General features: G+C 51.3%; 3 protein-coding genes across 5 annotated transcripts; all 3 read left to right on the top strand.

Moving 5' to 3' along the window:
- Nucleotides 1-523: 523 nt before the first annotated feature.
- KLK15 (kallikrein related peptidase 15) lies at nucleotides 524-7016 on the top strand. Of its 3 annotated transcripts, none has more exons than XM_081031214.1 (6): nucleotides 524-618; nucleotides 1871-1944; nucleotides 5013-5169; nucleotides 5441-5721; nucleotides 5827-5963; nucleotides 6516-7013. In XM_081031214.1, the coding sequence occupies exons 2-6, from the start codon at nucleotides 1902-1904 to the stop codon at nucleotides 6666-6668; spliced, it is 771 nt and encodes a 256-aa protein (XP_080887340.1). In that variant the 5' UTR covers nucleotides 524-618; nucleotides 1871-1901; the 3' UTR covers nucleotides 6669-7013. The 3 variants fall into 3 exon arrangements, with proteins under 3 accessions (XP_080887340.1, XP_080887339.1, XP_080887338.1); XM_081031213.1 differs by lacking the exon at nucleotides 524-618 and adding an exon at nucleotides 991-1057 and having other exon boundaries at nucleotides 6516-7016; XM_081031212.1 differs by lacking the exon at nucleotides 524-618 and adding an exon at nucleotides 993-1330 and having other exon boundaries at nucleotides 6516-7012.
- Nucleotides 7017-8815: 1799 nt separating this feature from the next.
- On the top strand, nucleotides 8816-13391 carry KLK1 (kallikrein 1). The gene is made up of 5 exons (XM_081031231.1): nucleotides 8816-8898; nucleotides 10636-10795; nucleotides 12100-12386; nucleotides 12535-12677; nucleotides 13166-13391. The coding sequence occupies exons 1-5, from the start codon at nucleotides 8853-8855 to the stop codon at nucleotides 13319-13321; spliced, it is 792 nt and encodes a 263-aa protein (XP_080887357.1). The 5' UTR covers nucleotides 8816-8852; the 3' UTR covers nucleotides 13322-13391.
- Nucleotides 13392-19898: 6507 nt separating this feature from the next.
- Nucleotides 19899-24668, top strand: LOC308489918 (uncharacterized protein; the record flags this gene model as incomplete). The annotated part of the gene is made up of 5 exons (XM_081031534.1): nucleotides 19899-19924; nucleotides 21767-22032; nucleotides 22229-22375; nucleotides 24291-24422; nucleotides 24601-24668. 5 exons carry the CDS (start codon nucleotides 19899-19901, stop codon nucleotides 24666-24668), a joined length of 639 nt encoding a protein of 212 aa, XP_080887660.1.
- Between the last annotated feature and the right edge of the window lie 3113 nt (nucleotides 24669-27781).

Raw genomic sequence — 27781 nt, 5'->3', positions numbered from 1 at the left:
CAAGTTTAGAATTCAGAACTGGAGATCCAGAACCAAAGGTCCAGAACTCAAGACCTAGAACCAGAGATCTGGATCCAGAATTAGAGAATGAGATCCAGAATCCAAGATCCAGAACCCAGAATCAGAGATTGAAGATCCAGAATCCAGAAGTGAGGGTCCAGAATCCAGAATCGGAGCTCCAGATTCAGGTCCAGAGTTCAAGACCCAGAACCCTACGCCAGGCACAAGAAGCATGACTCTAGAATCCAGTTTCTATACTCCAGATTCCAGATTATAGGCTCCAGAATCCAGGCTCTGTGTTTTAATTTCTTCCAATTTTCAACTCTTGCCCTCCTGCCTCCTCCCCCTTGAGGAACTGCCCCTGGCAGGGAATTCCCCCTTGTAGACTCAGACAAAAGTTTCAGCCCAATAAATGCTTATTAGGCCTGGTACCCCACCCCACCAGCCACCTAGGCGTCCCGCCTGTAAAGTCGACTCTCAGCCACCACCCACCCCACCCTACCCAACCTCCCCAGATCCGGGTGGAACTGGAAGCTTATAAATTCAGACATTCAGGTGTCTGCTCCCTTTCTTCTGACACCCAAGCTGCCCCAAATGCTGCTGGAGGACCTGGAGGGGGTGAGATCTTTGGGACAGGATTGGGGGCAGTGTGAGGGGAGACACGGTCTGCCTTGGGGGCAGGGAGACATGGATCACCCTGAGGGAATTAAGTGTCAGGGCACTTGGGTAGGTCCACGTGTCCTTTACTGGAGCCTCAAGTTGAACCTGAACCAAGAAAATGTCCTGGAGATGCAAGAAGGAGCTGCATTAGGGTGGGGGGAGGGGATGAATTGAATCAGGAGGAGGACGTCCCTGAAAACGCTTGTACTAGAGCCAAGAACAGGGTCAGGAGTTATCACCGGTTCAGGTCAGCTCAGCACAACTCCCTGAGGCGTCCCACGTGCCAGATCCCAGGCTGCTGGAGACACAGAGAGAACTCGATCTGAGCATTCCTGGGGATCTGTGCTATGATGGAGGCAGAAAAGGCACTGTGGGACCCAGCAGAGATACCTGTGAGGTATCAGGGCCTCCCAGAAGAGGTGGAGGCTGAGCCTCAGAGAGAAAATGGGAATTTGGAAGCTTGCGGGCAGTGCTGGGCATCCTCTCAAAGAGTTCTCAGTCTGGTGGAGACAGACACCACTGGCTGGGAGAGGTCAGAAAAGACCTCAAGGAGGCAATGGACCTTAAAGGGAACAGCATTTCTGGAAGGAGGAACGGCCCAAGCAAAAGCACGGAGGCATGACATTACAGGAAGGAAAATGGAAGAATCAGCTATGTCTAGAAGGGCAAGGTCATGAGAAACCTGGAGGGGGAGAAGCCACTCATGTCCTCAAAAGTGAGGCTGGGGGGCTGAGGTTTTATCCTAGGGGTACTGGGGGTTCATGGGGGCTGTGAGCAGGAACAGGAGTGATCGACTCCAGGTGTAGAAAGACCCAGCGGGGTCATGTAGAGGGGGAGGGGGAGAACTTGAATGGAGGGAAAGAATGGGAGGGGGTGGGGTCTCAAGAGGCAGGACCCAACACTAGGATAAGGCCTAGGGAGCAAACGTACTCTGAGCCAGGGCCTTGGGGATAGAGAGAGACCCAGGGGCATGTGGAATGGTGTTGGGATCTGAATGGCTGCGGGGACACCTGGGTAGCCGTCCCAGTGCCTGGAAGAAAGGCAGACCTTTCAGAGGTGGGGGACCAGGGAGGAAGAACAGGATGGGGGTGGGAGTTTGGGACGAGAATGATGAAAAGAAGTTTCTTAAGCAGGATAAGTTTTGTCTGGAGGGTTCCGGTGGGGGCAGGAGCATCCAACCTCACCTCGGTTCACTCTCTTCCCTCCCTAGACTTCAGCAGAGCCCTGGTCCCTCTTCCACAATGTGGCTTCTCCTCATCTTCTCCTTCCTGCTCACACCTGCAGGTGAGGTGGACCCAGATGGGAGTGGGTTGTGCCCTAGACCCCCCAACCCCACGAGTATATCCAGTGCCTGCAATCTGCCAGCCCCTCCTTACCCAGAGACCATCTGATGACTCCTTTCTCACTCCCACTTCAGCCACATGGCAACATCCTTGGGTCCTCACTCTACCCCAAGAGCATCGGGGGGCCCGAGACTGCTGTGGAGTCCCTGGGGCCCCTGGGACCTCTCACTGCCCATGACAACAGACACAGGCCTCGGATGGTACAGACCTGAGTTTGAGTTCTGGGGCTGCCCCTTCTTTTCTGTGTGATCTTGAGGAAATTACTTCCTCTCTCTGGGCCCTACCACTTTCTAGTTACTTAACGTCTCTGCTGGGTTCCCCAACTGTCCCATGGAGATAACAACAGACGTGTGAGGCACTAGAAGGTGCCTGGCCCACGGGAGTGCCATGTAAGGGTGTGCTAGCTCTGCTGAGTGCTCAGGATATGCCAAACACAGTGGTCTGCGCTAGGGGTGTTCATCTAGGCTAGGAAATCCCTCTGTGCACTGGGCTACTGGCCTCATCTGACAGGGGAGGGCGCTGTGGTTCACAGCGGGGCAGCCACTAGGCCAAGGTGACCCCAGGTGGCAGGAGAACTCCAGACCACATTCAGCCACCACCCGTGGAGAAATTGATTGTAACCTGATGCCTGTACCCTGGAGGAGTTGAGGGTGGACTTTCTTTAACCCACACACATGACCTTCTCGCCCCTGGGGGCCCCTTCAACTTGCTGCCAGCCTCGCCTTGGGCTCTGTCCCTGCTCTCTTCTCTCCACCTCCCGCCTGCCTGCTGCAGCCAGCTGGGGCCTCCACCCTCCTCTGGCTTGGACTGGCCAGGTGCAGCCTTGGTGCCCAGCTGTTCAGCCTGCACCCTCCGCCCTTCTCTGAAGGACAACCCCACCCTTCCCTGGTTAAGTCCCTTGTCCCCCACACCCGCGTTCCTTCAGCCTTGCCAGGGTCCTTGGCCCAGTTCCCGACGTTAGCGGACAGAGTGTGGGCATTTGGTCTTGGCTGTACAAATCCTGCCCAGGTGTGGGTGTCTGTGTGTCTGGCTGTGACCTTGAGGGGACATATCCACGTTGCCCAGAGTAGGGGGTTGTGGTCCTGTGACCTTGACAACAACCCTGCTGAGGTCCAGTGCATGGTGCAGTTCTCTGTACACGGCGAGAAGGGAGTGCAAGGCCCTGTGTGTCCACATCCTGCCCACACGTGTGAGCCAGGTCCCCATGTGTGAAACCCGATGAGTGACCTTGAACACCGAGTGACTGACTTGTGGGCTGAGGTGGATCTAGAGATGGATAAATGTGTCCTGTCCTGGCTGCTCTGTCTCCAGCTATGTCCTTGACCTTGAATGCACAGCCCTGTGTCCAGATGTTGCCCTGGGGTCTGACCTAGTGGGTCCACATCTGAATGTTGACCTTCTGGGTCAGTATCTATAACTTTGAATCTCCATAAAGTGACTTGGGAATGAATCACAGTTTTGACCTTGACTATTTTTATCTGGGTCTGGTCATACATCTGACTTTGGCTAAATTTGTGTCCACAACCTGAACACCCACATATATGTCTGAATAAATAAATCTGTGTGTCCTTTGTTTAAAATAACTAATTTTTCCCCCTTCTTCTGCCTCCCCCACCCCCACTCCAGTTCAAGCCGTTGTGTCTCAGCCTTGTTGTGTAGGACACAGCTCCCTGGCCCATGCTGGAGTTATGAGCCTTGTGCTCCCACCGGCTGAGGCAGTCGGTCGCTGGTCCTCTGCCAGCTCTCGCCAGCCACTCACGCCGGTGGCCACTCATGCCGGCCACCAGCGGCTCACACCAGCTCCGGGTCATTCACAGCAACACAGGGCAGCCCAGCTCCAGGGAGAGCTGTTGTTCAAAATCTTAGCTGTAGAGGGCACAGCTCCCTGGCCCATGTGGGAATCGAACCGATGACCTCAGCCTTAGGAGCACGGCGCTCCAACCACCTAAGCCACTGGACTGGCCCTTAACTAATATTTATTAAGCACTTACAATGTGCCAGGCATCATACAAGTGTGTACACACACACACACACACACACACACACACACACGCACATTTAATCCTTACAATAATCTCATTTTATAAATGAGGAAAGTAGTCAAGTAGTTTCCTCAAAATCTCACAGATAATGTTTGGACCCAGGAGGGTTTCACCCTAGATTTAGCCACGAAACTATAGACCCATGTCTGTGAACAAGTTTTGGGGGGCTGGAGTGCATATCAGTGTCTTTCCCCGTGGACTCTTATTAAGAACCCCACCTTGTACGTCCAGAACCGTCTGTGACCCGGTATGTGCAGTCACTCACTGGAGACTGTACATTCAGGTCAGAGCTTCTGTGTCTGAGTGTGTGTGTCTGTGCATGCATACACACCCTTGTCTTAACTGTCCTTATTCCTACACATACGAACCCCTGTGCTGTGATTCTTGAAGCTGTACCTTATGTACGTGCAAGTGAGTTTCCCCTAAGGCGCTGTCCATATCAGTTCCCAAGTTTGGAAGACCGGTTGTGCCTGTATCCTTGCCCGTGACATTGTGTGGTCATGTCCACATTCTTGTATGACACTGCATTTGGCTGAGATGTTCACACTCTTGAGCCAAGACTGTGTGTCATAAATATTGAGTGGCCACATCCATTTGATGTCTGTGACAGCTCAGTGACCTTGAATGGCTGGTTCCAAGGGACCATCTGTCTGGACTGTATCCATGGTCCTTGTCTCCACTCCCAACACAGAGGACTTCTTGACCTCCGGTCCTTTCCCCGTCTTCTCTCTCTGAGTCCTGTAGCAAATAGGTGGGGGGCAGGGACAACGGGACCGTGCTCGAGAAAACAAGCAGCCATTGTAAAAGCTAGAGAGAAGGCAGTGCTAAAACATCAACAGCAGACACATGTTAAGAAGTTGGGGGAAGGCATAGGTGAAAATATGTATTGAGGGCAGGGTGCGAGGAAGGCGTAGGGTGTAAGAAAAAGGACTGTGTCTCAGACATCCCCCTCCATTCCCTCCCCCAGCGGCCCAAGACAACAATGGCAAGATGCTGGGAGATGAGGAGTGTGTGCCCCATTCCCAACCGTGGCAAGTGGCCCTCTTCGAACGTGGACGCTTTAACTGCGGTGCTTCCCTCGTCGCTCCAGACTGGGTGCTGTCTGCAGCCCACTGCCAAACCCGGTATACAGGCAGGGCTCAGGGCCCTGAGGGGGCATGGCGGGAAGGGTTTAGGGATCTAAGAATCTTGGATTCTGAGGAAGAAAGAGCTGGAACCTGAGGGTTGAGTTCCGGGTGTGTGCCTGACTATGGACACTTGGGTCCCTGAGGGGCAGAGGCTGGAACCATTGTCTACAGGGCCCTGGGGAGAGGGTCATGGGAGACCCAGGTTGCCCACTCTTTGATTTTTCTGTTTCCCCTCCCTCCACTTGCGGGGCATCACTGGCCTGCACAGTAACATGAGAGTGCGGCTGGGGGAGCACAATCTGCGCAGGTACGACGGCCCAGAGCAACTGAGGGCTGTGTCTCGAATCATCCCTCATCCGCACTATGAAGCACACAGCCACCGCCACGATGTCATGTTGGTGCGTCTGACCCGGCCCGCGCGTCTCTCCCCTCAAGTGCGCCCCGTGGCGCTTCCCACCCGTTGCCCCCAGCCCGGTGAGACCTGTGTGGTGTCTGGCTGGGGCCTGGTATCTGACAATGCTGGAAACACAAGAAGCCCAATGTCACAAGGTGAGTGACAGACTGGAGCCCGGTGTCTTTCTCCAGGGCTCTTGGGCAGAGGGTACAAGGCTCTGACATTTTCTGGGTTCACTCCAAGTCCACTCTCCTCCCCAGTGTATCTCCCAGATGCATTACATTGTGCCAACATCAGCATTATCTCGGCCTCATCGTGTAACCAGGACTACCCAGGGCACCTGATGAGCTCCATGGTGTGTGCAGGGGTGGAAGGCGGAGGCACGGACTCCTGTGAGGTCAGAGCCCAACGGGGGCCGTGTCGGGAGGAGACAGGGCGAGCGACAGGTTTGGGATGGGGTCGGGCGTTGCTTGCTTTGGGCCGAAGAAGATGCTACGGGTAGGTCTGGAGATGGAGGAGAAGAGCAGTTACAATGGAGGTGCGTTGGAGTGAGCGATGGTGGCAGGATGGGGTTGGGTTCGAGGTGGACGACGTGCTGGTTGGTTTGAGATGGTATGGGCTGGAGTTGAGAATGGGAATGGGTTCGGTTTGATGTTAGATGGGAAATAAGTCAGGGTTGAATTGGGGAAGGTGGTAAATTTGGTTTAGGATGCAAAAGCCATGATAATTGAGGGTAGAGTGGGGTTGGAAGTGAGGCTGAGTACAGGTGTGGTTTAATTTTAAATGAAGTTGTAGGGGCTGGGTTGGCTGCGTTGTATTTGGTGGGGTTGGGTTGGATTGGTTTGGGTTAAACGGGTTGGATTTTGATTGAGATTGTGAACGGTGATTAAGATGGGGGTGGGAACCCTGGATCGGAAGGTTCTCACTCAAGCTTCCCTTCTCCCCACAGGGAGACTCCGGGGGACCCCTGGTCTGTGGGGGCTTCCTGCAGGGCATTGTGTCCTGGGGTGATGTCCCCTGTGACACTACTACCAAGCCTGGTGTCTACACCAAAGTCTGCAGCTACTTGGACTGGATCAGGGATACCATGAAGAGAAACTGACTCTGTTGGCCAACCGCCTGTGTCTCTCACTGGGCAGAAGCTCCCACGGCTGCTCCATGCTAACCTGGGACAGAACTGAGTCATCCCGCAAGACACCATTTGTCCAAGGCCCAGATGTGAGCCAAGGACGTGCCCCGTCTGAGGCCAGAGCGGGTGCTCAAGTTCAGCCTGTTTAACGCCAAGAGAACAGAGATCACTGATGCAAGTTTCTCTGTAAAAGTTTCTGTAACTTTCTTCTGGGATGAAGGAAAATGGGAAGCAGGGACGGGGTGGGGAAGGCAGATCCACTGTACACTGTTCTTTCTCACACATTGCCCTGATCCCTAAGTAAAGAGAAATGCTTTGAGGCAGGGCTCTGGTCACTCAATACATATAGGATCAGCTGTGTGATCTGGAGCAAAAGACCCAACCTCACGCAGCCTCAGTTTCCCCATCTGTAAAACAGGGATTACCATATAGGGTTGTAAGGATTAACAGAGGAAATTCATACAAACTGATTTCAATAGGGCTGGCACTAGGAAAATACTATACATCTCTGGACTCCAGTGAAAGAACACAGCACACACTAGATAATCAAAAATGACTTCATTTTCTTCAAGATTTAGTTCTGGGCTTCCTGGTAGCCATGGCAACAAGACAAATACTCTCCTTTCCTTAGGCAGCTTCCTGACATACAGCAGAGGATGGGATCCTGTGAGCTCCTTGGGAAGGAGAACAGGACTTTATTGGGGAACAGTGTGTACTTCCAGGACTTTTTTTTTCCAAGTCAAGTTGTTGTCCTTTCAGTCTTAATTGTGGAGGGTGCAGCTCAGATCCAGGTCCAGTAGCCGTTGCTAGTTGCAGGGGGCGCAGCCCACCATCCCTTGCAGGAGTCGAACCAGCAACCTTGTGGTTGAGAGGATGCGCTCCAACCACCTGAGCCATCCGGGAGCTCAGTGGCGGCTCAGCTCAAGGTGCCGTGTTCAATCTTAGTTGCAGGGGGCACAGCCCACCATCCCTTGTGGGACTCGAGGAGTTAAACCGGCAACTTTGTGGTTGAGAGCCCAATGGCCCATGTGGGAATTGAACCGGCAGCCCTCGGAGTTAGGAGCATGGAGCTCCAACCGCCTGGGCCACCGGGCCGGCCCTCCTTTGGTTTTACTGAAGAGCCAAGGGAACATGTTAGAAGCCTAGGGGTTTACCATTGAGGCTGCAGGAATCTAGTTCCTGATTCTCTTCAGAGATCCAAAAAGTGTGATTTTCAAGGTTACTGAATATTGAAGTACATGAACCTGACTCCTGAGACCTAAATATTCTATTGGCAGAGGGGAGATTGGCATTTGTGGAGGGGATGCTCTTGACCTTGGCAGGCAGATAGTCCGGGATTCCTGGGACTTTGGAGGACATAACCTTGAGCATCCAGATCTGGGGAACAGGGAGTTGAGGAAGGGAAAATGTAATCCCAACATTGCTTGCGGTGGGGGGTGGGGGGGCATTGGATTTTGAAATGCTAGGGAACTTATTCAAGGAAACCACTGAAACATCATATTCCTGGACCTGGGGTGCTAGGATTGTGATAGGTACCCTAAGATTTTATTATGAGAAGAACAATCGATTTGGGGACCTAGGTGCAGAGTCTGGGAGTGCAAGAATCAGGGCATCCTGAAAGCCAAAGCTTATATTTCAGGGGGGAGATGGAAGGTGAGAAGCCAGCATCTTGGCTCAGAGCAGTGCAGGGAAAAGAGAGTCAGAGCCCCACAGTTGGTATTTGAGGGTACACTGGGTCTCGGGGTATGTGGCCTTACATGGGGCTCAGGTATATGGGGCTTTGTATTGGGGGGTTAGTGGTCCCTCCACCTCCCTGTTTCTGTTCCCACTAACTCCCCCGACTCCCCTCACTGGCTCTGTCCCCAAGAGCAAGGCCTCAAGGCCTCCAGGCCCAGCTCTGGCTGGCCTCAGCCCCAGGAATGCTTCCAGCACAATCGAGGGCCTACAGAATAACAGGTGCTTGCTCTCCCATCCCTTCCACAACCCTGGGGAAGGGGGGGAGGGGAGGAGGTGGCCAGCCCCCAGGCAGCAGGGGCAGGGCTTTGGCCAGAACCAGGGCGGGGTGGGGCCCCCGGGGGATGAGGCCTTTTAAAGGCTCCTCAAGGAGGCTTCCCAGCTCCTAGCTCACCACCTGCCTGCCCCTGGACATCTGTCACCATGTGGTTCCCGGTCCTGTGCCTTGCTCTGTCCCTGGCAGGGACTGGTAAGACATCGGGAAGCTGTGGGAGGCGAACGGGCCCTGACTGTCATGCTGCCCTCATCCCCTCCAACATAATAACAGCAGTCCTTCCCCTCCACCCACAGCCCACCCCAGACCAGGATACCAGTGCCTTTCCTATCTCTCCCACCCCCATCCTACCCCAGCGTCTCCTCACGGTCACCTTCGCCACAGTCCTTCCCATACTAGGTCCCTGCTCCCTTCCTAGAACCCCCAGAACTTTCTACTCTTCCCGACTCAGACCCCTGCCCCCTGTCTCTTTACAAAGGGACATCCCGAGCCATGTCTCCTGTCTATTTGGGGGACTCCAACTCTTCCAAGGAGCCCCTCAGTCCCACCAGATCCTGGAACCCTAATCACCCGTCAGACCCCCTAGTTCTCTATGGCCCGGTGGTCTGGCTCCTGGGTCCCCAGATCCTACCACACCCTGGAGACTTTTCCCATCCAGCTGTCAGCTCTCAACTCGGTCTTCCAGTCCCCGGCATAGGGTCCCTCCCAATCCTCCCAGGACCCCCAAATTCCATCAGACACCTCTGGATTTTCTGGTCCATGACCAAGTGGGTCCCCCATCTTGGTATGGGGGTTGTTCCTTCCCTGACTCTTTGCCCCGGGACCCCCATCCTGCACCTCCAGACTTCTCCCCCAGGAAGAAAACCCAAAACCCCCAACCACATGCTCCTTTTCTTGTAGAATTTCCATCCGTCCTCACACTTCAGTCCTTCTCCACCTCCACCTGTAACCCTGTACAGCCTTGGTTTTCTGGGACAACCCCCCTCCCAGAATCCCAAACATCATCCCAGCCCAGCTGTCCTGCCCTACTTCCCCCAAGTGCCCCAATATGGGACTCTAGCACCACACATCACCTGGGGCCTGTCCTTCTATGTTCCCACAGCTGCTCGGCCCCTGATATGTTCCTATCACTACCACGGGACCCCAGATTCCTCAGTACCCTCCGACTGTGACCCCTTCCCCATAGAATCACCTGACCCCAGAATGACTATCACCTGTCTCTTCCTCCTCCTGAGTCCCCTCCCGACTCCAACTTTGTCTCGGAGCCCCACTCCTCTGAGCATGCCATCCCTGGTTCACAGGACTCCAAACCCTACAGGATCCTTCTCCTAGCCTAACCTGTTCTCACACTCTTTGGCCTGGAACTCCAAATTTTCCCAATCCTCCCAGCCCCGATCAGAGACCCCCAAATCACCCCAAATTCCCCAAGTGCTCTTCTTGGCCTCCCAGACCTGATTCCCAAAATCCACATCCTTGCTAGAACCCTGAAAGTCCAAGCAGACCCTAACCATTTCATCAGCCTGGAAGCACTTTAACTCTCTAACGCCTTCCTCCCCAGCCTCTGAGCTGCTGCCTTGGGGCCTTTATCCTTGGTTTCCCCTCTCAGAACCCAGAGCTTTCTGTCCCCCAGCCGTAGACCTCAAATCACCCCCAAAATCTCAACCTCCACACCCAATGCCTGATCCAGATGCTGCCTGGCTGTCTCCTACCCTGATCCCTGGGGTCGGCTTCTGCTCAGCATGACATCTCCCCAGCCACCAACCCACAATCCCAGGGACCGCTGGAGAGTTCTGAGCCCTTCCCAACACCCCTTGCCCATCTCCCCAGACCCCCAGCCCTGATCCTTCGCCCCCATGTCCCTGCATGTCCACAGCCCAGCACCCCCATCCCATTGCCACCTCCACCCATCCTGACTCAGCACCCCCTCCACAGGCGCTGCAACCCCCATCCAGTCCCGGATTGTGGGAGGCTGGGAGTGTGAGAAGCATTCCCAACCCTGGCAGGCGGCCCTATACAACTACAACAGATTCCAGTGTGGGGGTATCCTCGTGCACCCCCAGTGGGTGCTCACGGCTGCCCACTGCATAAGCGAGTAAGGGTAGGAGGTGTGGGGAAGGGGTGTTTGTGCTCCCACAGGACAGGGCAGCCAGCATTGCCCCCTTGGATAACCTCTGAGGAAGCTGGGGGACCTAGGGCAGAGAACCTGGAGGACCTAAGGGGAGGGTCATAAGGGGAGAGGCTGAGCAAGTGGGCGACCCCCGGGAAGCCTTCCCATGACTGCCTGGGCCTCTGTCTGTCCCTCCCCGTGTAACTGTCTCTCTGTCTTACTATGTCTCCCTCGGTCCTGTCTGTCTCTTGGTAACTGGCTCCGTTGTGTGCCTCTGTGACTGATTTGTCTCTATCTCCCTCTCTCTTCTGTCTCCATGTCTCTGTGTCTCTCCCTGTTTCTGTCTATCTCTGTGTCTCTCTGCTGCCATCTCTGTCACTGTATGGCTCACCCTCCATCTCTCTGCCCCATCTCACTCTAGTTCTCTGCCTCACTCCTTCTCCCCATCACTACTGAGCACCCTCATCCCAGGATGGGACTGAGAGGGACCCCCAGAGAAAAGAAAGGGATTATTCCCAACATTTGTGAGGAGGGGCTTCTCATGCTGCCCAGCCCCACCCTCTAGTATAATCATCCACTCCAGGGGGACCCAGGAAAGGGCTGGATTCAGCTGGAGTTGGGTGGGGGCAATGGAGGAAGCAGGAAAAAGAATGAGGAGAAAAGGGAGGGAAGTGTGCTGGGGAGGGAAGACGGACTCTGACCTTGGGTTGGGGGCCAGGCCACCCGCCTGCTGGAGAACCAGCCCCACAGCCCCAGCTGCAGCTGAGCTGGTCCCAGGCCCCTCCTCCCCACCTGCCCCACCCCTCTTGTCCTCCATCCGGTTTCTCTCTGTCTGTCACCTCCTAGCCTCTTCTGCCTGTTTCTCATTCTCTTTCTTTACTTCTTCCATCCCTTTCCCACTTTGTCTATTTTTCATTCTCTTCCCTTGCTCTGTTCTTTCACTCCTGCTTCTTCCATTTGTCTGTTTCTCACTATTTCTGTCTTTTCTCCTCCTCATCCTGCCTCCTTTCTGCTCCCTCTATTTCTCTGTTCTACCCTCTGCCTTTCTCATTTCCTGTATCTTTTAAGCTATTTTTCACCGCCTTTCTCTTTGTCTCTGGATCTGCCTTTCCCACTGTCACATTCTTTTGCTTTCTCACTGTCTCTATTTCTCCATGATTCTAAACCTTTTGCGCTCCGTTTTTTCCTTGTTTCTCTTTCTCTCCGTTGGGACCCGCCCCCATGCTGCCCTGCCCCTTCTCTCTTTCCCCTCCTCTCTCCTCATTCCCTTGGTCCCTCTCTCTCCCCAGTGATTACCAGGTCTGGCTGGGTCGCCACAACCTGTTTGAGGATGAAGACACAGCACAGTTCGTCCAGGTCAGTAAGAGCTTGCCACACCCTCAATTCAACTTGAGCCTCCTGAAGAACCACACCACCAATCCAGAAGAAGACTACAGCTACGACATCATGCTGCTCCACCTGGCAGAGCCCGCCCAGATAACAGACGCTGTGAAAGTCCTGGACCTGCCCAGCCAGGAGCCCCAACTGGGGAGTACCTGCTATGCCTCTGGCTGGGGCAACATGGAAGTAGATGCATGTATGGTAGGGCCAGACCATGCAAGCTGGAGTCCAGACACCTCGGTGTGGGGAGGAGGGAGATGGTGATCTGGGCTCCAGGTGCTGAGGGAGGAGGGCTGTGGAGCCAGGAGGGGTGGAGCACAGCCATGTTTCTTCCTGGCCCATAGCTGTAGATGAGTACCCGGATGAGCTCCAGTGTGTGGATCTCAAGCTCCTGCCCAACGATGTGTGTGCCAAAGCCCACACCGAGAAGGTGACAGACGTCATGCTGTGTGCTGGACACTTGCAGGGTGGCAAGGACACCTGTACGGTGAGTCAGCCTGTTCCCCCCCAGTGCCTCAGCTCCCTCCCTCTGCCCCTTTTCCTTCCTACACCCCCTATCTCCCTCCTCCACATCATCGCTTCACCTGTTACTCCCTCTAACACATATTTACTGTCCAGTGCAAGAAAGCTATTTGGGAGAGGTGACATCAATGAGTCCTGATGGTGGGAGGGTCCCACAGATGGATCCCACTGCTCCTCCCTGCTTGAACTCTCTTCAGGGACCTTCCTCGGGGACCCTGCCCCCATGCACAGAAATTGAACCCTAACATCCCATCCCCATTGGCTAGGACTCAAGCCACTGTCCCCTCTGTTGGAAGCCCCCCTTCCTCTAGGAGTGGACTCTGGAGACAACTGTGTCTTTATCCATAGCTGGAGAGTCACAGTCTGCCATCTGTGAGCCCAGGTCTGAGCGTTGGGATTTCGTAGGCAGAACCCAGGACTCACTAACCTCACTCTCTCCCCCTTGTGCTGTAGGGTGATTCAGGGGGCCCTCTGGTCTGTGATGGTATGCTTCAAGGAATCACATCTTGGGGATACACCCCGTGTGCCCGACCCAATAAGCCAGGCGTCTTCACCAAAATTATGTCCTTCCTGGACTGGATCGAGGAGACCATGGCAGCCAACCCCTGAATGCCCCCGCCCTGTCCCTGACCCCCAGTAAAACCAAATATGCATTAAATTCGCATGAAGTTCTGATGTCATATGGCCTTCTAGACACTGGGCACCTGGAAAGCCGGGCCTGACCCGGCCCAGGCTGGAACCCGTACAGTCCCCCTGGTCTCACAGCGGGAGGCGTGCCCTAATGTGCAGGGGGAGGGGAAGGGGCAGGACAGGTGTAGACAAACAAGTAGAGAAGGGAGGCAGGGACTCAAGACTGGTTCGCACACGCTGGGCCAGACCCTGCCCTGGAAGAGAGAACGCAATGGAGGGTCGGACTCTGAGAGGTTGGGTGACGCCCACGTTTTACTGTGGCTGGGAAACCAGAAAGAGGCAGAAAAACATTGCAAGCCACGCCTTCCTTGGGGAGGGGCTACATCAAAAGCTGGGCAAGGTCGTGCTGTCCCGGGGCAAAACTTGACATCCAGGGCGGGGCAGTTCCAATGACGAAGTGAGGCTTCGGGGCTGGCCTAGCTAGGCTCGGGGGAGGGGCCACACCCAAAAGCCACACGAGGAGGGCTGCGCACAGCAAAGAACGGGGAGAAGGTGGTGTCGGACTTCCGGGGTGGCGGCAGGGTAAAGACTCAGGGGGAAGGAACAGAGCCACAAAGGGAGGGTCCTAGCTTGAGGCGCGGGGCTTTGTCCCCTGTGCTCGGAGGGTGTGGCCTGTTCTTAGGGAATGGGGCCTCAAGGAAGGTCTAATCTCAGGCCCAAGGCCACAGTAAGGGGGGCGGGCCTCACACGGCCACGGTTACCAGTCAGTGTCCTGAGAAACAATTGTTTAGAGAGGCTTGGCCAGGGGTGCCCCTAAGGTGTGGGTGAGTTGGGACGGTCCACGGCGGGATTGGGGTCTGCGTCTGACTGCTGTTTAAACATGCTTCTCAGGGAGTTCTGCTGCAAGGTCCACCTGCGATAGGTAACCTGCCAATCCAAGGAGATGGTTCTTTTGCTCCATATGCCTGCATGGTTTAAGTAACTCAGGGCTCCTGTGGGTGGGGGGTAGGTGGGCTGTTGGACTCTGAGCCCCGCCCTACGTCCCGCCCCATCCCTCGAGGCTGACCTCCCAGTCGGTCTGCCCCGTCCAGGCGGAGGCCATGTCTCGAATTCTCCCCCGGGCTCCGCCCTCTGCCCTACTGAGGGCCCACCCCTTCTTCCCAAGGCCCCGCCCTCACCTGCCCATAGCATCAAGGCACCAGAGCCCCAGCACAGGTAGGTTGTCACCAGGTAGGATACCCGCGGCCTCGGTCGCAGCGTCTCACAGTTGACTACAAAGAGTGTCAGGCTGAGGACAATCAGGAACCCTGCGCTTGTGTGGGGCCAGAAACAGACACGAGGCTGAACAGGGACCCCCAGAAAAGGAAGAGAGACAGGACATCCTCTCTCATCCTCCATGACAAGCAGACACACACACACATACACCACAGAGAAATACCCAGAAGTTAGCCCGCAGACTTACCCTGACTGAGAAAGACAGAAAAAAGAGAAATAAGATGCACACAGAAAGAACGGGGCAGAGATCTCCAGAGACTTTCAAAGACAGACCCAGCTGACAGCAGGACAGAAACTCTGAGGTACACCTCAAAGCCAGCAAGAGAGCCTGGAGGAAAGATGCTGGGGTGGGGAGAACACCCCTTCCCAAGCCGACACTCACCGATGCCGAAGCTGAGGAAACTGAAGACAAGGTCAATCTTTTTAAGGCGGTGGAAGACTGGCCGGAAGGAGAGGCCCATGGCGGAGAGGAGAAAGAGACACAGGCTCAGGGCGAGTATCATGAAGCCCGTGCTCATATGGATGAGAACTGGGGGGGAGGGGAGGAAATGCCCCAGAGTCAACCCAGACATTCTCCAAAGTCAACCTCCACGTTCATCCCCACTGACATGCATCATCCCCAACAGAGCCCCCCAATATTTCACTACAGATACCCTCAAAGTCACTCCCACTCCCATTGCCAAAGTCACTTCCTAGAAACCCCAAAATGAACTCCCAGTCACACTCACACGTCACCCCCAGGCACCTGTAAACTCAAAATCATCCCCACTCATACCCTCAAAGTTGTCCCATTTACCCCAAAGTCATCCCCCAGACACCCTCATAATCAACCACCCATACCACCAAGGTCACCCCACAGATGACCCTTGAGTCACCCCACTCACATCCTCAAGGTCGACTATTTCTAGAGTCGCTCCTACAGACACGCCCAAAATCACCTGACACACTCCCAGAAGGTGTGCCATAGCAACTCACAATAATACCCTTAATATCACTCCAAGACACTCCCAGTTGCACCCTCAAAGTTATCCAAGACACTTCAGTCACTTTAGTTATCTTCAGTCACCCTACTTCTCTCCCACTCACACCCGAAAGTCCCCTAGTGACCCCATCCACATCCCCAGAACCTCCCCCAATGTCACCCTCATTCACACTCCAGAGCCCCCCACAGACATTCTCCACATCACCACCCACATCCCCCAGAGCACAAACACAGATGTACGAGTACACACAAGAAAAACTTCCAAATACTCTAAAACCAGCATACCTGAAAGACGTCATCACACTCACTTTAGACCTGATATTTATCCAATTTACACTGCAGTGTGACAACAGTTTCATCTCCTTCTGAGAATTACATCTCCTCCTCTTAGCCCCTTCCTGCTTTGCCTACTTTGGAACAGTGCAAGACTGTTTCAGCCAAATGAGCTAAGACTCCATCCGCTTTGTTTCTGGCAAACTGCACATCTGTAACATCTAACCAACAAGCTAAGGGTTAGTCCCATATACAGAATAGCAGATTCTTTATACAGATTCTATACACAGAATACAGATTCTATATACAGAATCACAAAATCCTGGTTCAGGGCTTCTCATGACATATAGCCTGCCCTCTGAGGCCACAGACATAGTCATGTGACTCTGGCTGAGCCAAACACAGTGCTACATACCCAGACCATGGTGATTGGCCCAAAGACGGGCACATGACCAAAGCCAACTAATCAAGCTCTGCCCTGTGACTTTTTCCTACTGAAGCTGTCAGAGAGGAGCTTTCCCTCCTCTAGTCAATAGGATTATGAGTCTGGAGCTGCCTGAGCCTTGGACCCAGCCTCTTGGGGGACAGGAGACCTGAGAGAGTAAAACTAAAAAAGGAAAGCAGACAAAAGAAGGAAAGAAAGAGAGTTGAGATTACACTCAAGTCTCTGGCCCTTGTCATCCCAGAGATGAGCCCACTCTGTGGTTTGGTCAGAAGGAGCAGATGTTTGCAGCTTCCCTCCCCATCATGCATTTCACCCTCCTACTAATTCCCTATTCTCAGCCCAGTTATAAGCCAATCAGTGCATGGCATTGCTCTGGCTACCATGCTTGGTTTGGGATATCCATGTGACTCAGGCTACACAGCAACTTTTGGTATTCTTTCCTGCTGGACTTGAGGCCCAAGTTGTTATCCATTCTGCCACTCATTCGCCTGTCTGCTCTCAGGTTCATTCCCCACCTTTCCCTATTCTGTATTGCAAGAACTTCATTTCCCAGCCTCCTTTGCTCACTGGCTTATCGGTGTGTTTGGCTAATGGGAGACACTGGCAGAAGGCTGGCTCTGGGAGGAGCGGGCAAACCAGAGTATTTATCCCCACCTCTCTCTCTGCCTCAGTTGGTGTCTTCATCAGTAGCTGCATTTCTTCTGTGCTTGTAACCACTTCTAAGCAAATCCCACCATGAGTCTATGCCTTCCTGATGGCTCCAGCTTCCGAGTTCTGGTAATACCATCTCCTCCCTTTGTCCTTCAGGCTTAGGGGTGTAGGCAGCTTCCTGAGTTGCTAATCCCTGCTTTGTCTTGTCTCACCATACCCTACTTGTTTCCTCAGCTTTTCTGTTACCTATGAAACCAATTCCCTATGTTTACTTCCCTCTGAAGCATCTAGAATGATTTCTTTTCCTAACTAGGTCCTGATGGCTACTCCATGGAGCTTTGAGAATAAAGCCAATTCAAGTAGCCAAGAAACAGACAGACAATAATGTCAACTATTATCACATGGACCCCTGAATTCAGCCATGCCTAAAAGCATTGCTACCCCCACCCTTTTTCACATAGATGAGCCCATAAATTATTTCACTCAAGCTAGTTCAAGTTAGTTTCTGTCACTTGTGACCCAAAGACTCCTGACTGACTCAGGTCTTTCCATAGGTTGGCAAGAAGCACAGGATTCAAAGCTGCCTACATACCACCCACCAAAATTACACACTCCCCTCCCCCCCAAAAAAATCCACAGAATTGAATGGTCACCAAAAATCTAGAGGGAGAAGAACTTCCTAAAGCTGAGAAGCAATCAGTAAAACCACAGAGGCAAGCGGGGGAAAACTAAACTACATACAAATTCTGAATTTCTGTACCTTAAAAAAATAAAAGTTTCATAACCTGTGTGTTATTTCTTTATACTGACTATAAAGCTTTGTACATTCTTATTAGTATTAAATAAATGGTGACTTAACTTTAAAAGGAGAATTGAAATACTGCCATGTGTGTTTTTTTATTTTTATTTTTTAAAATTGTATTGGGGAACACTGTGTTTTTCCAGGACCCATCAGCTCCAAGTCAAGTCGTTTTTAACCTAGTTGTGGAGGGCGCAGCTCATAGGCCCATGTAAAAATCGAACCAGCAACCTTGGTGATATGAGCACTGTGCTCTAACCACTGAGCCAACTGGCCACCCCCATCTGTGTTTTTTAAATGAGAAATAATTAAATAAACAAACAATGTATACACATATCTCTATATTATGCATATGTATATATGCATATGTGTGTATAAATATATAGCTGTTTTCTCATATATGCAGAGAATATGTGCACAGTTGCTTTGCTCATTCAGCATGTATTCCCATTCTTCTGGCAACAGCAACTTGATTTTATTCAGAGGAACTCTCTGCCTACCCTCTGTCCTTGTGCTTCTGACAGAAATGACCCCTCCATTGACTCTTAAGAAAAGCATGGAATCCAGACCCAGTCAATTACAGCATGACATCCTCCCCACCACAACTGGTTGGGGAGGAGCGAGAAATCCCAAGGAAGTAAATCTGACTGAACCCATCAGAGCTAATCCTGAGACCTCTGAGAGCAACTTATTTTCTTTTCCTCGTGTTGTTTACAGAAAGGAGAGAATCCAGGAGCTGCTGAGCTGCTGACAGCCCCATTGCCACCGTATGGGCACAGCTCTCCTGAGGGCCCAACAGAGCAGAAGCCTTCACTGAGAGAGGGCAAGAGACAGACAGATCCCTAATGACACCTGTAATCAGCAGCCGTACCTCAACCAGGTAGATCTATGTTGCTGGACTTTTCCATAATTTGAAACCATAAATTACATGTGCGTTTTACTTAAGTCAGCTTGAGTTTGGGAGGTATAAAAGAGATATTCAAAATAAAAAAAATAAGACTACACGGTGTTCCGGAAATTTCACAAGTGTTTCTTTGAGATTTAAAATGAAGGGAGGTGCATTGAAAACAAAAGTGTCCTAATAATAGCTAAGCCTGGTGTATGTGCCAGGCAGTGTTCTAATTCCTTTACGTGTTTTACCTCACATATCCCTCAGACAGCCTATGAATTGGTACTATTGTCACTGCCATTTTACCAATGAGGAAACTGAGGCACAGAGCGGTGAAGGAATGTGCCCAAGATCACCCAGCTCCCAAGCGGTTGAGCCAGAATTCAAACCCAGGCACTCTGGCTCCAGGCTCTGGGCTGCCTCTTGCCTCAATACTCAAAAGCAATGGAAATGCACAGAGCTGAAAGCCTCTTACCACCTTTTCTGGGGGGAAAAAATTTTGAGAGAGAGGGCGGGGGGAATCTTTAGTCATATAATCATGAGGCAGCTTGGTTTTCGCTCAAGTGTCATGCTCTTCTTGCCATGCATATGATTGTCCTAGTTCCGTATAAGCCAAAAAGGATTCTAGGAGAACATTTGCCAAAGCCTCCAGAGATCCTTTCTCAAGAATTTGTAAAGATCTCCCCCAAGAACACCTAAAGATTCCTGCCTGATACTCTCTAGAGACCCCCCTCCAGAGAACCCCGTGGCCTGTTCAAGACCCCACTGACCAGTGACTTGGCCCAGGCTGGCACACTTGTGCTTGCTGCAGTCAGTCCAGATGCCCATGTAGCCAGTGTAGGAGCCCTGCACGTAGGCCATGCGCCCATCCGCCACACTGAGCACCATCAGGGTGGCGAGGATGCTGAAGACAAGGGAGCAGCCTCGCAGGATGAACTTTCTGTCCTTCTCCCAAGAATAGTTCAGGTCCGCCGGGAAAGAATAGAGTTCTGGGGACCTGGGTCCACTGGCATCATTCTGTTGCATCTTTTCCTGTCAGGAGTAGGGACTTTCAAACTGCTGTTTCCCTCATCCTTCTCAAGCTGTGGATTGTAACTTCAGGGAAAGGGGGGGAGGAAGGAAAAGAGGGAAGGAGGGAGAGAGAGAGAAACAGAGACAGAGACAGAGACAGAGACAGAGACAGAGAGGAGACACGAGACATGGAACTTGAAAAAGCAATAAAGGGATGAATTGGATTCAGAGATGGCCCTGGCAGGGTTATGGGGCAAGTAGGAAAAAGAAATTATAAATTCAGATTTCAGGTCCTCCAGAAACTGTAAGAACTGATCTCAGAGATGCTGGTGACTCAGCCCTGCCTAGTCCTGACCCTACTCTGGCCCCTCTTTGACCCTCTTGTCTCCATCCTGAAATTGCTCCCTACCCCCCATTCCACCCTGGCTCTGTCTTAACACCTCTGGCCTGGCCATGACCTCTTCTTGACCCAATCCGGACCCTGTCCAGCCCCAACACCTGGACACAGCCCCAACCCCCATGTCACTCACACAAGTCTAGCGTGGAGTATGAGTCCATGGCCAACGTTCCAACTTCCTGGAACTTCCCTCTAACTGTCATAGAACTTCCTGGAACTTTCCTCTAACTGTCATAGAACCTTTCCCTGGCCCCAGCTGCAGGCCAGACTGAAGCCCTGAGGCCTGCCTGTGGACAGTAGGGGGGACCGAGAAACACTGAAGAAGGAACAGAGAAATCCAGACCCCAAGAGACAGAGCTGAACCCCAGAGAGAGAGACCATAGTACTTCCAGGTGGCCATAGAGGTACCTGGAAAGAAAGGCTGAGGCAATTGGCAGGCCATTGAGTGCATCTGGGGACTGACTTTGCCCTGTACCTCCACATGTCCCAGATGTCTGCATCTGACCACAAGAGCACCCAGTCAGATTTCCTTCCAGAAGCTCCCAAAAACAACACTCAAAAGAAGACTCAAGACTATTTGACAGTTACCAACAGGCCCAGGTTCAGTATCCAAGACTCTCCATCCATTATCCACACTCGCCGGGTCAGTATCCTAGAACCACCCGTTATCCACACGCACCGGGCCAATGTCCTAGAACCACCCGTTATCCACACTCGCTGGGCCAGCATCCAAGAGATACCATCTAATAGCAACAGCGGCCAAGTCAGTATCCAAGAGACACCATCCACTACCAGTAGCCGCCGAGTCAGTAACCAAGAGACACTACCCGTTAGTAACAGCCACCTACTTAGTATCCGAGAGATACCATCCATTAACAACCAGCGCCAGGTCAGCCGTGAGGATACAGCGTCCATTATCAGCAGTCACTTGACCAGTATCCAAGACACACCCTCCGCTACCTACAGTCGCCGTTTCAGTAGCCGAGATGTGTCATCAATTTTCAAAACTCGCCACTTTAGTGTCCAAAGACCTCCATTAATTACTCACATCCCCGTGATCAATATAGAATCAGTTGCCTCTACTGGTCACTTTAGTTTCCAAGACCAACTACCAAAAACTTGGAGTTGCCACTTAAGTATTCAAGGCCCTAAGTCACCAATCCAGGCCAAAGTCGATGACCCCTCGGCAACTGCTCACAGCACTGAGTCCAGTAAGAAAAGCTCTGAAACAATTATCTGGACTACTGAGAATTTCAAAAACTCTTTGGACAGCTCCCAACTCAATACTGCAGACAGCTTACGGTCAGGCAACTCAGTGGAAGCCGATTCTAGCAGGTGAGAGGCAGGGGTCCAGGCAAGAGGACAGATTCTGGGCTAGAATTTGGGGGAAGGGGCAGCTGTCAACGGTCAGGGAGCAGAAACATGGCTGGTATATCAAAGTGTGGAGGCTGGACCTAGCTGTGGTAGGGCTTGGAAGCTGGCCCTGAAGGCTGGCCCTGAGTGGCACAGAGGCTGGACCTGTGACTTCACCTGGGGACTAAATTTGGGGGTGGCAGGGCCTGGGGGGGTACAGGGCATGGAAGATGGACATAAAAAAGGGTCTGAAGCCTAGATTGGGACAGGGTTTGGCAGCTGGAGCTGGGGTGACTGGTCTGGGCGGCTGGACTCAGTGTTGACAGTGGTGGTGGGCGATCTGCCGCAGGTGTAGACACAGACCTGCACGGCTGCCCTTGGGCTGGCGGCTGCTGTACGAGGCCAAGAGGATCAGCCGCCAGCTGAGTCTCCTGCTGAGCATAGCTGGCATGGTGATCATCGGTCTCATCTCTCTGGGCCAGCCCTGGATCCATTTCCACGTGCCACTGACACCCCCTGGAGACCCTGCTGGCCCCCGGAACATCCTCATCGACACCATCTTATTTGTGCGGTGCCGTGACATCTCCTGCCTATATGAGTACGACCGGAACGCTTGTAAGGCCTGCCCTAGGGTCACCTTTCCTGGGACTCACCTCTCATCTGTCCTAGGGACCCCTTCCTGCCTTGCCGTGGATGGTCCTGACTGCCCCGGGGTTTGTCCTCTCTTCTCCGCGATGGTCCTCACTGCCCCAGGACCACCCTCACTGCCTTACGTTCATCCTCACTTACATGATATCCTTCCTTCCCTCAGACTTGTTGGATTTTGCCTGGACCTTCCTCCTGTTTGCCAGCATCACCAGCTTCTGCCTTTTCATGATGCTCATAAAGATCATCTTCTTCACCAGCTCCAACCTACCCATGCTGGACTTCTTCAACGTCATCCTCAGCACCTTGACAGGCATGGCATTGAGCTCCTTCCTTCAGGAACACCGAAGCCAGGCACAACTTGCCCAGTGCCTGTCATGATGCCCAGTCTCCTCCCCACTACATTCCAATCCCATCCCATTCCACACCTTCAGCCCATATCCTAATCCAATCTCCCTCCAAATCTCCAACCATTCCAATAAAAAATACCAGCTTCCAATCTAACCTCATCTCCAGCCCCCAAACCAGCCCCAACTTCACCTCCCATCTTTATCATCAACAAATCTCAAATTCATCCACATCTCCTTCCATAATGTCTTCCCCATTCCTCCTCCATTCCAGTTCTATCTTCTAATTCCAAACCATCCCCAAACCCTTTACAAATCTCTGCACCCAACTCAACCCCATGCCTAACCCTCCTCAACACTCATTCTCCAAATCCAACCCAACCCTATCACCTGTGAACCTCAGACTCAAACTCAATCCCAATTCATCTCCAAGCCTGTCTTCTTCTCAAATCTGACCTCATGCCCAAACCCAACTGCAACCCTATCCCTACCACCTGAGAACCTCACTCTTAAACTCAAGCTAATCCATTCCCAACTCTACCCTCTTAACCAATCTTCAATCCATCCTCATCCCCAGCCACAACCCAACACCAGCCTCAACCTCAACCTCCATCCTTATCACTCAAACTTCAACTTCTACCCAGTACCCAACTCCATTTCCAGTTCTAGCCCCATCCCAAGTCCTCTCTCCCCACCCCCACTGGCTCTGTGATTTTGTTCAAGCTACGTAATCTTTCTGAGCCACAGTTTTCTCCTCTATAGGGTGGGGGTAAAATTTCCTACCGCGTGGAGATGTCATGAGGATTGAATTAGAAAATATTGGTACTCGATGGTAGCTAACTTTGCACATGTCCTTACCATGATAACCGGCATACTGCCACCACATAACTCAAAATCTACATATCCTGATTAGAATGGTTCGCTTTTCCATTTGCATGCCAAATCACACTTCTTAGAAAAGGAGGTAGTGGAGGGCACTTTAATTTGGACATGAAGGAATTCGTGTTCTCTTGTAGTAATTGACCACAACTTTCAGTTGCGTCAAGAGAAAATTCTTGGAGAGTGATAGTAAGGCCAAGAAGAGAGACCACTCAATTTCCTATTTCCTTGTTAGTAAATGATATTTGCTCAGTTTGTCTGTTAGTTCTTCCTGATTGTTTAAATATAGGTACATAGGGTAGAAAACACCTCAGTTTTATGTCATCTAAACTAGGCCATTTTTCTATAAGAAAATCGTTTCTGCCCACTCTCCCTTTTAATTAAATGGAAAACACTTCCTATTTTTCAATAACATAAAGCAAAAATTACGCAGTACTTCACTACCTGAAAAAAAAAGTCTTTTCCTTTCCACAAATTATTTTTAATTCATGTCGTTTCAACATACAGTTAAAATATCCAGAATGACTGATTTCCTTATCCACTGCTTCAGAAGCCCTAAATTAAGGACCCGATGTAATGAGAATAATCAATCTTGATTCTCGAGGGCTCACTGCGTGCCAGGAAATATGCCAATCTCAGTAACTCATGACAGCCCAAAGAGATGGTTCCTATGATTATGCCCACTTTACAGATGAGGGAACTGAGGCTCAGAGAGGTGAAGTGGCTGCCCTAATGTGGGAGGCAGAGGCAGGAGCTCCAGTTGGTTGGCCCCAAAGCCTGTGGTTTTAGACACCACTGTTGCCCAGTCAAAGATCAAGACTTACACTTCCAACCTTGTCTTCTATGACGTTGTCAGGAGCCTATTATCCTGCTTGTGAGCAGAGGTCGAGGGAGGCAAAAGAAAGTGGGAAAATCCTGAGTAAGAGCCAGGCAGCCACACAAATATGGCAAGGGGTCTTCACACACCTGCTGCCCAGCCTGCTAACAGCTGTACTCATGCAGGGACCAACATGATACTGGGTGTCCTGTTCTACCTGATGAAGGCCCAAGAGTTCCTGCAGGAAGGCATGACCTACCGGCTGGGGCACAGCTTCTACCTGGCGTGGACTGGCATCTTCTTCTACCTGATGATCGGTCTGAGATGAGGATGGGGTTGGGCTTGGGTTAGGAAATGGGTTGGGGACAGAGCAGGGAATGGTGTCAGGTTTGGGGACAGGGTAGGGGATGGGGTTAGGCTTGGGGAGAGGACTGGGATGAGGGTTGGGATGGTGAACTCTGCATCTCACCCCCTCTGCTCTCTTCCTCCCCCCAGGTTTCTTTTCCTACCTTAACTACATGAATTTCTGGTCCATCCTGGCGGTCCAGGCCATCTGGACTTAGAACACGGGAATGACTCTTCCTCTGGACTGCTCCCACAGCTCTGACAACCCGGCCCTCCAGTGCCCACACCCACAAGAGTCAGTCCTTTTTCAGTCCCCTCTGAATTCCCCCCATTCAGATTAATCATCTGTATTTTTAAATAATCTGTGTATTGCCCAGAATATTCTGTTAGTTCAGTACCTTGTAAATGTTCTGTGGAACTGCCATCCCTCTTTGGAGCCATCCCTTGGGCTCTCCAACGTTGAGGGATCGGTGAGGGAAGGGACTCGAGGGAAACAGACTCAAGGCACAGTGGTCTTGGCATCCAGATGGTGCTCAACCAGTGTTTATCGAATAGCTGGTTCTCCCCAAGCACTTTGAGCTTCATCCTTTACTTTTGAGCCCTGCCCAATATTTTGCCTTCTGAGGCAAATTTGCCCTTGCACCCACACTTCACCTCCTGCCCTGACCAGCAGCTCCTGCCAGCACCACTTCTTCTCCCCAAAGACCCCCAGTAGCAGACTTTTGCAGATGAGTTAGGGCTAACAGAGAGTCATTTACTGCGTAGAGGAGGTTCGAAACTCCAGTACAAAGTTATATCATTGCCTGGGCCCCCCTGCAGCGCCCCAACCTGGAGGTCCCATCTATCTCCCTCTCAGATTAAGCTGCCAGGTTTTGAGTCTAGGCTCAGCCACTTACTAGCTCTGTGACCTGTGGCAAGGTGTTGAACTCATCTGGTTCTCAGTGTCCTCATCTGTAAAATGGAGATAATGACAGTACTTCAATCTAGACAGAGTTTAACATAATACCTGGTCCATAGTATGTGCTCTTTAAGAATTGCTACTATAATCATTCCTTTTGTCTCCCACAAAAGGCCCTCAAATTTGTTCATTTTTAACACAGATTGAGCTGAAACTATGTGCCAGACACTGGATCTATAGCAGCGATTAAACTGGACACAAATCCTTGTTTTTATGGAACTGACATTTCAGCCAAGAGATAAGAAAATGTGCTCACAAACAGAGAGCTGTGTTAGGGGATAAGTGCTCTGAAGCGAAATGAAGGGGGTAAGGGAGACTAGTCCAGGAAGGAGGATGTCTGTTAAATAGGACGAAGGGGTGGGGCTCTATGCTAAGGTGATATCTGAGCCCAGACAGCACTAAAGAGAGGAAGAGAGCCATGGAGTTAAATTGCGGGAAGAGTTCCGGGTAGAAGGAACAACAAATGCAAAAGTCCTGAGGTACAAATGACCTTGGCAGGTTCCGGGAAGACCAGGGAAACCAATGTGCCAGTGTAGCCTGAGCAAGGGAGAGAGAGAGGAAGGAGAGGGAACAGGGGCCAGATCACTCTGGGCCATGCGGCCACAGTGAGGACTTTGCTTTTCTCAGCGTGAAGACAGTGTAGGAAATGCTTCATTTTCTTAAGAGAGGACTTTGCATCTCTTCCTTTCACTTCAGACCACAGCCTTCATGGGAGGAGGCTCCCACTAGAAGAAAGAAAAACAACCCAAATGACCAGGGGAGCCAGCTAAACAAAAAGTGTTCTGTCCACACAAGGCAATACAAGTGTGTGTGTGTGTGTGTGTGTGTGTGTGTGTGTGTGTGTGTGCAGCCATAAAGTAAAGAATTGTGAACCCTGAGAAAGAAGGGCTCCTGGTAGCTGAGAAGGGCTCCTGGTAGCTAACTGGGCTCAAATTTAAAAGCAGAAACTAGCAGCTGTTTCTAAACAGGGGTCTCTAACACAAACGGCACTTCAGGGAGAAGCCTGCACTGAATTGCATGCCTCCCACACTGGACTGCCTGCCTGCAATATGTTTCTGTCTTCTGAATGAACCCTTATAAAGAGGAGTTCCTGGAATTGTATTTCAACCAATAGAACTGAGGCTTTCCCTGTCCAATCAGAGCTGCGCAGCTATAGCTCCATCATCTTCATTGCCCAATCAGGATAGTGTCTTTTGGAACAATCAAACTGTAAGGATTTGGAGTCCTCAGTTGCATGAGGACGGGCCAATCAGGGACCGGAGCAGGAACTCCTGTCTATATAAGTCAGCTCTCCTCTAGCTCAGAGAACACACTTTCCCTTTTCTCAGTTTTGAACTTTTATTAGGTTGGTGCAAAAGTAATTGCGGGGACTGGCTGGTTAGCTCAATTGGTTAAAGCGTGGTGCTCATAATACCAAGGTTGCTGGTTCGATCCCCACATGGGCCGCTGTGAGCTGTGTCCCCCACAACTAAATTGAAACAACTACTTGATTTGGAGCTGATAGGTCCTGGAAAAACACACTTAAAAACTATCAAATACTGTATGACACCATCTGTATAAAGTTTAAAATAAAACATTCCAAATTATTTTTAAAAAGTAGTTGTGGTTTAAAAGTTTAAAAATAATTGCAAAAACCACAATTACTTTTGCACCAACCTAATACTTTTTAAATTTTTTTCAATTACAGTTGACATTCAATATTATTTTATATTAGTTTCAGGTATACAGCATATTAGTTGGACATTCATATAATTTACGAAGTGATCCCCTGATTAGTCTAATACCCGCCAGCAGCATAAATAGTTACTACAATATTGTTGACTACATTCCCTATGCTGTACTTTACATCCCCATGACTATTCTGTAACTTCCAATTTGTACTTATTAACCCCTTCACCTTTTTTGCCCAGTGTAATGACGAGCGGGGAAAAGAAAGAGGAGGACACGCTAGAGTGGGACTAATGAATTTATTTAGCAATATCTAATCAATTTATTTAGCAATATGCAATAGCAAACGACAAAGGCAATTAATGGAATGTGCTAATGCCAGAAAGGCGGTTAAAACTAGACTATATACTACATTGATAACAATGTCATGTTAAAGGAATATACATATATATATATAAATTTAAGAGATCTCAACATATGTTTACTATTGATCAAAAATCACTTGGCTAAACACACAAATAACATCAATAAGGAGTATTTAAATGAAGTAATAAACTCTATAGGATAGTAACTGTTACAGTAGATGCCACAAGCTCACCAAACTGTGGGGAAACAACAGTGGAAAGGTCAGGCATCCAAACCTTGCCAGGTCCTCGGCTGGGAGAGCTTAGGTGTCTCCCACTGATGCAAGCTGCAAGCTGCATA

Source organism: Rhinolophus hipposideros, assembly GCF_964194185.1.
Source record: "Rhinolophus hipposideros genome assembly, chromosome: 21".
Lineage (NCBI taxonomy): Eukaryota > Metazoa > Chordata > Mammalia > Chiroptera > Rhinolophidae > Rhinolophus > Rhinolophus hipposideros.
The sequence above is the reverse complement of the archived record's forward strand: the minus strand, read 5'-3'. Positions and strand labels throughout refer to the sequence as shown.

What these genes read in the sequence shown, in the direction of transcription:
- KLK1 (XM_081031231.1), top strand. Translation starts at nt 8,853, where the DNA reads ATGTGGTTCCCGGTCCTGTGCCTTGCTCTGTCCCTGGCAGGGACTG. An exon ending in TCTGTCCCTGGCAGGGACTG is followed by an intron (nt 8,899 to 10,635) that starts GTAAGACATCGG and finishes CCCCCTCCACAG; the next exon opens with GCGCTGCAACCCCCATCCAG. An exon ending in CAACATGGAAGTAGATGCAT is followed by an intron (nt 12,387 to 12,534) that starts GTATGGTAGGGC and finishes CCTGGCCCATAG; the next exon opens with CTGTAGATGAGTACCCGGAT.
- KLK15 (XM_081031212.1), top strand. Translation starts at nt 1,008, where the DNA reads ATGATGGAGGCAGAAAAGGCACTGTGGGACCCAGCAGAGATACCTGTG. An exon ending in GCTATGTCTAGAAGGGCAAG is followed by an intron (nt 1,331 to 1,870) that starts GTCATGAGAAAC and finishes TTCCCTCCCTAG; the next exon opens with ACTTCAGCAGAGCCCTGGTC. An exon ending in AAGAAGCCCAATGTCACAAG is followed by an intron (nt 5,722 to 5,826) that starts GTGAGTGACAGA and finishes TCTCCTCCCCAG; the next exon opens with TGTATCTCCCAGATGCATTA.